The sequence below is a fragment of the Melozone crissalis genome, unplaced genomic scaffold (genome assembly GCF_028551555.1).
Source record: "Melozone crissalis strain CALT ecotype California unplaced genomic scaffold, PUWL_Pcris_2 ptg000101l_1, whole genome shotgun sequence".
In the NCBI taxonomy this organism is placed as follows: Eukaryota; Metazoa; Chordata; class Aves; order Passeriformes; family Passerellidae; genus Melozone; species Melozone crissalis.
Genome location: NW_026535878.1, coordinates 189,539 through 200,392, shown reverse-complemented (window position 1 = coordinate 200,392; position 10,854 = coordinate 189,539). Strand labels below are relative to the sequence as shown.

The window sequence follows — 10,854 nt, the reverse complement described above, 5'->3', positions numbered from 1 at the left end:
GCTGGGAAGGGTTTGGAGAAATCTGGGAAGGGTTTGGAGAATCCTGAGGGAGCAGGGAAGGGTTTGGAGAGTCCTGAAGGAACCAGGGAAAGGTTTGGAGAGAATCCTGAGGGAGATGGGGAAAAGTTTGGAAGAATCTTGAGGGAGCTGGGAAGGGTTTGGAGAGAATCCTGAGGGAGCTGGGAAGGGTTTGGAGAATCCTGAGGGAGCTGGGAAGGGTCTAGAGAAATCTGGAAAGGGTTTGGAGAGTCCTGAGGGACCTGGGAAAGGTTTGGCAGAGCTGAGGGGACCAGGAAATGGTTTGAAAAAATCTTGAGGGAAATAGGAAGGGTCTGAGGGAGCTGGGAAGGGTTTGGAGAGAATCTTGGGGGAGCTGGGAAGGGTTTGGAGAGTCCTGAGGGAGCTGGGAAGGGGCTCAGCCTGGAGCAAAGGAGGCTCAGGGGGAATTTCTGGCTCTGCACAACTCCTGCCAGGAGGGCACAGCCGGGGGGGATTTGGGATCTTATCCCAGGGAACAGGGACAGGAGGAGAGGGAATGGGGGCATGGGAGATGTTTCAGGGATTTTTTTTGGCTTCTTTTTTGAGGGACAAATGAACAGGAAAGTTCCGGTGCTTTAAGAGTACATAAATCACTTTATTTTAAAGTTGGGTATTTTAGGACGTAGCGAAGGGAACATTTTTAGGGATTTTTTTTCGATGAATTGTGGTTATTAAACCCAAATAAAATAATGGCATAAAAACCCGTAATACTAGCAAGAAAACACCGACTAAGAGAAAAAAAAATCTAAAAATAATGATTAAAGTTTTAAAAAAGGCCGCCCTCACAGCGCCACTATCCCACAGTGCCCCGCGTTCCTCCATCCCCTCACACCGCCAGTATCCCACAGTGCCCCGCGGTGCCATCCCCTCACACCGCCATTATTCCCTCACACCGCCACTATCCCACAGTGCCCCGCGTTCCTCCATCCTCTCACACCGCCATTATTCCCTCACACCGCCACCATCCTACAGCGCCCCTCACGGTGCCGTTCCTGTTCCTCCACTATCCCACAGTGCCCCGTGTCTCCATCCTGTTCCGCCACTATCCCACAGTGCCCCGTGTTCTCCATCCTGTTCCGCCACTATCCCACAGTGCCCCGCGCTCCTCCATCCCCTCACACCGCCACCAGCCCACAGCGCCCCTCACGGTGCCGTTCCTGTTCCGCCACTATCCCACAGTGCCCCGTGTTCTCCATCCTGTTCCGCCACTATCCCACAGTGCCCCGTGTCCCCATCCTGTTCCGCCGCTATCCCACACTGCCCCGTGTCCCCTCCCCATCCTGTTCCGCCGCTATCCCACAGTGCCCCGCGCTCCTCCATTCCCCTCACGCCGCCGCTCTGCCCCAGCGCCCCGCGGCCCCGCGCAGCCATGGCGTACCGCGGGCAGGGCCAGAAGGTGCAGAAGGTGATGGTGCAGCCCATCGTATCCTGCCGCCAGCGCTCAGGGCCCCGGGGGAGCGCGGGGAGGCTGCGGGGAGCGCGGGCGGGAAGGGAGCGGGGCGGGCGGGTTCCATGGCGGAGTCCCCTCAGGGGTGCCCGGGGCTCCCGGCTGTGCTGTGCTCTGCCCTTAACGCTCGGCTCCAGAACCTGATCTTCCGCTACCTGCAGAACGTGAGTGCATCACCGCGGGGAGGGACCCCGAATGCCACCCGGTGCCAGCCCTGCCATGGCAGCGACACCGTCCCCTGTGCCAGGCTGCTCCTGGGACACCCAGGGATGGGGATTCTGTGGGAATTTGCAGGCTGGGAATGACTCTGGAATCCTAAACTGGGATTTTTTTTATGGAATTATGGAATGGTTTGGGTTGGAAGGTCCTATGGATCATCCCAGTCCCAGCCCTGCTATGGGCAGGACCTTCCCCTACCCCAGGCTGCCCCAGCCCGGCCTGGGACATGGCAGGGATGGGGATTGTGTGGGAATTTGCAGGCTGGGAATGACTCTGGAATCCTAAACTGGGATTTTTTATGGAATTATGGAATGGTTTGGGTTGGAAGGTCCTATGGATCATCCCAGTCCCAGCCCTGCCATGGGCAGGACCTTCCCCTACCCCAGGTTGCTCCAGCCCAGCCTGGGACACTCCAGGGATGGGGCAGCCACAGATTCTGTGGGAATTTGCAGGCTGGGAATGAGTCTGGAGTCCTGAAATTGGGATTTTTTATGGAATTATGGAATGGCTGGGGTTGGAAGATGCTAAGGATCATCCCAGTCCCAGCCTGGGACACCCAGGGGTCCAGGGACAGCCACGGATTCTGTGGGAATTTGCAGGCTGGGAATGAGTCTGGAGTCCTGAAATTGGGATTTTTTAATGGAATGGGTTGGGTTGGAAGATCCTAAGGATCAGCCCATTGCCAGCCCTGCCATGGGCAGGGAAACCATCCACTATCCAAGGGTGCCATTTTATGCTTTTGAAACATTTTACCCATTTTCTATTTTTTTTATCCATTTTATGAATTTTATCCCCTGTCCAACCCAGCCTTGGACACCCCCAGGGATGGAGCAGCCACAGCTCCTCTGGGAATTCCATCCCAGCCCCTCCTAGAGAACAATTCCTTCCCAAAATCCCATTTAAACACCGTTTAAACCCTATTTCTTTCAATTTAAACCCTATTTTATGCTTTTTAAACATTTTACCCATTTTCTATTTTTTATCCATTTTATCCCCTGTCCAACCCAGCCTGGGACACCCCCAGGGATGGAGCAGCCACAGCATCTCTGGGAATTCCATCCCAGCCCTTCCTAGAGAACAACTCCTTCCCAAAATCCCATTTAAATCCTATTTCTTTCAATTTAAACCCTATTTTAAGCATTTTACCCGTTTTATATTTTTTATCCATTTTATGAATTTCATCCATTTTATCCCCCAGGGGTGGAGCAGCCACAGCTCCTGTGGGAATTCCATCCCAACCCCTCCTAGAGAACAACTCCTTCCCAAAATCCCATTTGAACACCGTTTAAACCCTATTTCTTTCAATTTAAACCCTATTTTAACCCATTTAAACCAATTTGAACCCCCTTTAAACCCAATTAAACCCCATTTTAAACCCCATTTTAAACCCCATTTTAACCCCATTTTAACCTCATTTAAACTCCATTTAAACCCCATTTTAACCCCCTTTAAACCCAATTAAACCCCATTTTAACCCTATTTAAACCCCATTTTAACCCCATTTAAACCCCATTTTAAACCCAATTAAACCCCATTTTAACCCCATTTTAACCCCATTTTAACCCCCTTTAAACCCAATTAAACCCCATTTTAAACCCAATTAAACCCCATTTTAACCCTATTTAAACCCAATTTAAACCCCATTTTTTTCCACTTAATCCACCCAAACACCAGAGCAGCCCCTGCTGCTCCTCCCCTGCCATCCCATGGGACATTCCCAGGGGACCCCCTGATTTTGGGGTGGGGATGGACCCTGAACCCCCCCAGGGCCCCCCAGAGGTGATTTTGGTGCCTTGCAGAGATCCAGGATCCAGGTGTGGCTCTACGAGCAGGTGAACATGAGGATCGAGGGCTGCATCATCGTGAGTGCCACTGTCCCCTTGTCACCCCCCTGCTCTGGGGTCACCCCAAACCCCCTCCCCTGCTCTGGGGTCACCCCTCTGCCTTCTCCCCAACCCTAAACCCATTTCTGTCTTCTTCTTCTCCAGGGTTTGGGGATTTTGGGGTTTATTTTGGTTTTTTGTTGGGTTTTTTTAAATTTTTTAGGTGTTTTTTTTTTTTTTTTTTTTTTGCGGGGAGGTTGGAGTTTGTTGGGGGTTTTGAGGGTTTTCTTTTTAAGTTTTTTTGAGTTTTGTTTTGTTTTGTATTTGGTTTTTTTGGGGGGGTTGAAGGGGTTTTTTTTGTAGGTTTTTGGTTTGGTTTGGGGGTTTTTTGGCGTTTGGGGTTTTTTGGTTTTTTAGGGTGTTTTGGGGTTTTTTGGAAATTTTTTGGGTTTTTTGAGGGGATTTTTTTGGGGGTTGGGGTTTTTGTTTTTTTGGAGTTTTTTGGGTTTTTTTATTTTTGGGGTTTTTTTTCAGGTTTTTTTTTCTGTTTGGGATAGGTTTATCGGGTTATTTGGTGTTTTTTGAGGTTTTGGGGTGGCTTTGATTTATTTTTTGGGGTTTTTTGGGTTTGGGGTTTTTTTTAATTTTTGGAGGTTTTTTGTTTTTTTTTTTTATTTTAGGTTTTTTTGGGGGGGCGTTTGTTTTTTTTTCAGGTTTTTTGGGTGGGTTTATTGGGTTATTTGGAGTTTTTTTGTTTTGGAGGTGTTTTGGTTTATTTTTTTGTTTTTTGAGGGGTGATTTGGGGTTTTTTTGGGGGGGTTTTTTTTGGGGTTTCACTGAGGCTGCTGCTCCTGCAGGGCTTTGATGAGTACATGAACCTGGTGCTGGACGATGCTGAGGAAATTCACTCCAAAACCAAATCCAGGAAGCAGCTGGGTAGGGCAGGGGGGAGGGGAAGGCTGGAACTGGGGGGTGGGATGGGGGATTTGGGGGTGGCATCTTAAATGTCAGGTGTGGGGTGTGAAATGGAGCTGTGGGACCTGGAATTCGGGTTTGGGATCCTGGAACCTGGATGTGGGACCTTAAATCCAGGCTTTGGGATTGGGATCCAGGTTTTGGGGATAAAATCCAGGTTTTGGGGCGAGGCTCCAGCTGTGGGATTGGGGTCCAGATTTTGGGGCTGAAATCCCGGTTTTGGGGCTGGGATCCAGGTTTAGGGGCCAAGGTCCAGCTGTGGGATTGGGGTCCAGATTTTGGGGCCAGGCTCCAGGTTTTGGGGCTGGGATCCAGCTGTGGAATTGGGATCCAGGTTTTGGGATTGGGCTCCAACTGTGGGACCGGGATCCAGCTGTGGGTTTGGAATTCAGGTTTTGGGATTGAGATCCAGGTGTTGGGATTGACCTCCAGCTGTGGGGCTGGGATCCAGGTTTTGGGATTGGGCTCCAGCTGTGGGATTGGAATCCAGATGTGGGATTGGGATCCAGGTTTTGGGGCTGAAATCCAGGTTTTGGGGTTGGGATCCAGGTTTAGGGGCCAAGGTCCAGCTGTGGGATTGGGCTCCAGCTGTGGGATTGGGATCCAGATTTTAGGGTTGGAATCTGGGTTTTGGAGCCAGGATCCAGCTGTGGAACTGGGTTCCAGGTTTTGGGATTGGGCTCCAGCTGTGGGAATGGGATCCAGATTTTGGGGCCAGGCTCCAGGTTTTGGGGTTGGGATCCAGCTGTGAGACAGGAATTCAGGTTTTAGGGCCAGGTTCCAGCTGTGGGACCCAGCTCCAGCTGTGGGATTGGGATCCAGGTTTTGGGGCTGGAATCTGGGTTTTGGGGCCAAGGTCCAGCTGTGGGATTGGGCTCCAGCTGTGGGATTGGGCTCCAGCTGTAGGACAGGAATACAGGTTTTAGGGCTGGGCTCCAGCTGTGGGTTTGGAATTCAGGTTTTGGGGTTGGGATCCAGGTTTTGGGATTGGGATCTAGGTGTGGGACTGGGATCCAGGTGTGGGATTGGGATCCAGGTTTTGGGGCCAGGATCCAGGTTTTGGGATTGGCCTCCAGCTGTGGGGCTGGGATCCAAGCTTTGGGATTGGGAACCAGGTGTGGGTTTGGAATTCAGGTTTTGGGGTTGGAATCCAGCAGTGGGGCTGGACGCCAGCTGTGGGATGGGCTCCAGGCTTTGTCCAGGCTTTGGGATTGGGATCCACCTGTGGAGCTGGGATCCAGCTGTGGGGTTGGGCTCCAGCTGTGGGTTTGGAATTCAGGTTTTGGGGTTGGGATCCAGGCTTTGGGGCTAGGATCTGGCTGTGGGATTGGAATTCGGATTTTGGGGTTGGCATCCAGCTGTGGAGTTGTGATCTAGGCTTTGGGATTGGGCTCTAGCTGTGGGGCTGGGATCCAGGTTTTGGGGCCGGGCTCTAGCTGTGGGATTGGGCTCCAGGTTTTGGGACTGGAATCCAACTGTAGGACTAGAATTCAGGTTTTGGGACTGGATCCAGCTGCAGGGCCAGCTGTGGGGCTGGGATCCAGGTTTTGGGGCTGGGCTTCAGCTGTGGGATTGGGATCCAGGTTTTGGAGCCAGGCTCCAGGTTTTGGGGTTGGGATCCAGGTTTTGGGATTGGGCTCAAGCTGTGGGATTGGAAGCCAGGCTTTGGGATTGGGACACAGGTGTGGGATTGGGCTCCAGCTGTAGGATTGGGATCCAGATATGGGATTGGGATCCAGGTTTTGGGGTTGGCATCGAGGTTTTGGGGCTGGGATCCAGCTGTGGGACTGGGATCCAGGTTTGGGGCCAGAATCCAGCTTCTGGGATTGGCCTCCAGCTGTGGGGCTGGGATCCAGGGATTTGGCTTCAGATGTGGGATTGGGATCCAGGTTTTGGGGTTGGGATCCATCTTTGGGACTGGACTCCAGCTGTGGTTCCAGGCTCCAGCTGTGGTGCCGGGCTCCAGCTGTAGGATTGGAATCCAGCTGTGGTTCTGGGCTCCAGCTGTGGTTCTGGGCTCCAGCTGTGGTTCTGGGCGGGTTTGGGGCGCTCTCACCCCAAAGCTCCCCCCAATCCCGCTGCCGTTGGGTTGCAGGTCGGATCATGCTGAAGGGAGACAACATCACCCTCCTGCAGAGCGTCTCCAGTTAGGGGCTGCAGCTGGGAATGGGATTGGGAACTCTGAAAAAACGGGATGAGCCACGGGGGAAACCCCACAGCTCCTCCGGGAACCGTGTTTTGTAGTTGGGGCTTTTCTTTGGGGAATAAAATGGGGTTTTGTAACAAAGTCTGGGAGTGGGGTTTCAGTCTCGGGGTGGGGGAAATGATTTCTAAGGGGTTTTCCCTGTGGGGTTGGATGTGGGGGTTCAGGTTTTCCCAGACCAAGCCCTTGATCCCAAAACCAATCACATCTTCCCCAGATCAATCCCATTATCCTGAAAGTCATCCTTTCTTTGCCAAATCATTCCCATCTTCCTGAAAGTCATCCTTTCTTCCCAAAAATAATCCTTACTTTCCCCAGACAAATCCCTTTTCCCAAAAAATCCCTTTATCCCAAACCAAATCCCTTCTTCCCAAACTAAATCCCTTTTTCCTCAACCTGGTCCCTTCTTCCCCACAAAAAAATCCCTTATTCCCCAAAACAATTTTCTTTTTGTCCACAAAACAAATCTCTTTAGCCCATAGAATTCCTTTTCCCAAACCAATTCCTTTTCCCCAATAACTAACCTCTATATTCTAAAAAGAATCCTTTTTGCCCCCAAATTTTGATTTTTTTAATCCCATTTCTCAAGAAATCCCTTCCCATCCTCCCCCTAAGGCTTTGCCTTACTCAGGGGCAGCTCCTGGGATATTTTAGTTCTAAGCCTCGGGAATTCCATGGGAATTCTGTGGGAATTCTGACGGGAGCGACCCAAATTTCTGCCAGAACGGGAAAAATCTTCCTGAGGGCTCCGGACAGAAGGGGGAGCTGCGGGCTCGGCTCTGCCCGATCCCGATCCCAGCCGGAATTCCCGATCCCAATCCCCCGATCCCGGCCGGAATTCCCGATCCCAATCCCGGCTCAGCTCTCCCTGACCCCAATCCCGGCCGGAATTCCCGATCCCAATCCCCCGATCCCGGCCGGAATTCCCGATCCCAATCCCGGCTCAGCTCTCCCTGACCCCAATCCCGGCCGGAATTCCCGATCCCAATCCCCCGATCCCGGCCGGAATTCCCTGACCCCAATCCCGGCTGGGATTTCTGATCCCAATCCCGGCCAGAATTCCCCAACCCCAATCCCGGCTCAGCTCTCCCTGACCCCAATCCCGGCCGGAATTCCCGATCCTGGCTGGAATTCCCGATCCCAATCCCGGCCGGAATTCCCGATCCTGGCTGGAATTCCCGACCCCACTCCCGGCCGAAATTCCCGATCCCACTCCCGGCTCTCCCCGACCCGAATCCCGGCCGGAATTCCCGGGATGAGGAGGAGGACGAGGAGCAGGTCTGGGATTTCTGGGGGCTCCTCCTTTCCCGACCCCTTTTTGTCACCCCCAGAGCCCGGAGCCGCTCGGGGCCCTGCAGGAGGGAGGGAGGGAGGGAGCCCCGATTTGGGGACAGTGACGGCAGCGGGGCCCCTCAGAGGGGTTTGGGGACAGCTGGCCCCAAAATTCCGTTTGGGGGCCCCATCAGCCCCGAGCCCTTATCAGCAGGGCTGGTGAGATAAGGGGGGTGAGATAAGGGCAGAGCAGAGGTGGGAGAGGAAATTGGGGGCACTGAGGGTGGGCGTGTCACCCCGCAGGTGTGCAAATCACTTCTGGGGACTTGTAAAGGACCTGGTTTGTGTCACCTCTGCCTGTCCCCAGTCACTGCCAGCACCCCGGGTTTGTGTCACCTCTGCCTGTCCCCAACCACTGCCAGCACCCCGGGTTTGTGTCACCTCTGCCTGTCCCCAGCCACTGCTACCTCCCCCTGTGCCCAACCACTGCCACCTCCCCGTGTCCCCATCCACTGCCACCTTCCCATTAGTGTCCCCTCTCTGTGTCCCCAGCCCTTGCCACCTTCTCGTGTCCCCAGCCATTGCCGGTTCCCCTTTTCCGCAGCCACTGCCACATCCTCATTTGTGTCACCTCTCCGTGTCCCCAGCCATTGTCACCTCCCCGGGCTGGCGGCTGGAGGGGACAGAGACCCAGGAACCCCCCAGGGTGGCCGGGTGACCCCCAGGGACACATAGGGACAAAGCTCTGCAGGGGCTGAGCCCGAGCTTGGGGGGCTCCTCAGCCCCGGGGCTGCGCTCGGGGGGCTCGGGGGGGATTCGGGGGCTCTTCCAGCCGGGCTGGGGTCGCTCCAAGGCTTCATCCCGAGGGTGGTCGCAGCCCTGGGGAGGGGAGGAACCGCGGCCAGGCTGATCCTGCAGGGGCGGCGTCCCCTTCTCCCCCGGTGACAGCCCGGAGCGCCCCCGGGGCTTCCCGGGTCTCATCCCGGAGCTCATCCCGGGGTTTGTCCCGGGGCTCATCCCGGGCTCCCGGCCGCAGTTCCTCCTGCCTTTCGCAGGAGCAGCAGCGAGGGTGTCTCTGAGCACAGCGAGTCCCTTTCCCGCTCCATCCATCCCCCGACCCGCCTCGGGCTGCGGAGGGGCTGGAAATCTGCTCCTGAATTTCTGCTCCTTCCCCTGCTCCTGGAATTCTGCTCTATCCCTACTCCTAGAATTCTGCTCTTTCCCTGCTCCTGAATTTCTGCTCCTTCCCCTGCTCCTGGAATTCTGCTCTTTCCCTACTCCTAGAATTCTGCTCTTTCCCCTGCTCCTTTCCCCACTCCTGGAATTCTGTTCCTTTCCCTGCTCCTGGAATTCTGCTCTTTCCCCTTTCCCCTGCGCGTTTCCCTGCTCGTTTCCCTCCTCCTGGAATTCTGTTCCTTCCCCTTCCCCCAGCCTTTCCTCGACCCCTCAGTGGAATTTCCCAGCGGGATCAGCCCCGGGAATCCGCTCCGGGAGCGCTCCGGGCCGGGCCGTCCCTTCCTGGGCACTGCAGGAGCCAAACGCCGCCGTGCCGGGTCAGATTTGGGGCATCCACGGGATGGAAATCCGGGATATTGCCGGGGGGATGCTGCTGAAGCGGCTTCAACCCGCCTGGATTTTGTGCCCTCACCCTGGAATGTGCAGGGATGGGGGGATGGAGGATGAACCCCCCGCTCCCAGCCCATCCCTGCGGGATCCAGGGGGTCTCTGGGTGGTCCCATCCCCTCTGGCCGTGCCTTTTTTCAGGATGGCACAACCGTGCAAAAAAAAAAAAAAAAAAGAAATCAAAAACCCCCAAAAACCAAAAACCAGGGCGTGGGGAAGGAAAGCGACATTCCTGCCTCGTTGTTCTGGAGCGTCCCACACACGGAGCCGGCCCTCGGGAAAGCTCCGTGCGCGGCCGGGCTCTGCAGGGAAAGCAAACAATGGCATCCCCGGGGACAACAATGGCCCATTGTCCTTTGAAGCCCGAACAATGAGACAATGGCCCTCAGTCCGCTCCCTCCATTCCCGGGCACGCCCCCCCCGCGGCCCCGGGGGCTCCCGCTGGCCCCGCGGAGCCGCCGCTCGCCGTCCCCTCGTCCCGCTCCGTCCCTCGCTCCCGGGGTGAGTCTGGGGGGGTCCCCGCGGCCTCTCCCGCTTCGCGTGGGCTGTGTGAAGCAGGAGGAGGAGGAGGAGGAGGAAGGTTTTTTCCCTTGGATCCTCCGGGGTTTCGCTGGCGGGGAGGGGATGGAAAAGTCCCGTCGGGTCACGCGGGCCGTGCCCGGAGAACAGCGGGGCTTTGTTGTCTCCGGGGGTGGCCACTCTTGTCAGCTGTCCCTGAAGGGTTCCTGGGGAATCCGAACCCTCCTCCTCCTCCTCCTCCTCCTCCTCCTCCTCCTCCTCCTCCTCCTCCTCGTGGCGCTGGGAACGAGCCCTCCCTGCAGCCGGCAGGGCGTGGGGGGCAGGGGGTGCCCCCCAATCCTGCGGGGTTTTGGGCATCCCGGGAGCCTCTGAGCCGCCCCCCAAATGTCCCCAAGCCACCTCCATGGATCCACCCGCTGTCCCTGTGGTCCGCAGGGTGAATCCCAGCTCGGGGTGGCAGCGGGGGTGGGTGGTGCCAGCCCGAGGGTCGCTCCGGGTGGGCACAGCCGCGGCGCAGAGCAGGGGAGAGGCCGTGGAATGTTCTCCGTGTGCCTCCAGGGCCTCCCAAAACCCGGGCGTGGTGCAGATCCAGGGCTGGGGGAGCCGGCACCGCCAGTTCAGGGTCGGGATTGCTGGGCTGGGCTCGGATCCGCTCTGGGATCGGCCCAGCTGGCACCGGGCACGGTCACCTCAGCGGTGCCACCCCCGTGTCCCTGCCCCATCCCCGGCCGCTC

At 56.0% G+C, this 10,854-nt stretch overlaps 1 protein-coding gene across 1 annotated transcript; it reads left to right on the top strand.

Annotated features, from left to right (window-relative positions):
* Positions 1-1,289: 1,289 nt before the first annotated feature.
* On the top strand, positions 1,290-6,675 carry SNRPE (small nuclear ribonucleoprotein polypeptide E). The gene is made up of 5 exons (XM_054291640.1): positions 1,290-1,462; positions 1,624-1,650; positions 3,505-3,567; positions 4,386-4,464; positions 6,599-6,675. Exons 1-5 carry the CDS (start codon positions 1,409-1,411, stop codon positions 6,652-6,654), a joined length of 279 nt encoding a protein of 92 aa, XP_054147615.1. The 5' UTR covers positions 1,290-1,408; the 3' UTR covers positions 6,655-6,675.
* The last annotated feature ends 4,179 nt before the right edge of the window (positions 6,676-10,854 follow it).

What these genes read in the sequence shown, in the direction of transcription:
- SNRPE (XM_054291640.1), top strand. Translation starts at nt 1,409, where the DNA reads ATGGCGTACCGCGGGCAGGGCCAGAAGGTGCAGAAGGTGATGGTGCAG. An exon ending in AGGTGATGGTGCAGCCCATC is followed by an intron (nt 1,463 to 1,623) that starts GTATCCTGCCGC and finishes GCTCGGCTCCAG; the next exon opens with AACCTGATCTTCCGCTACCT. An exon ending in TCTTCCGCTACCTGCAGAAC is followed by an intron (nt 1,651 to 3,504) that starts GTGAGTGCATCA and finishes GGTGCCTTGCAG; the next exon opens with AGATCCAGGATCCAGGTGTG.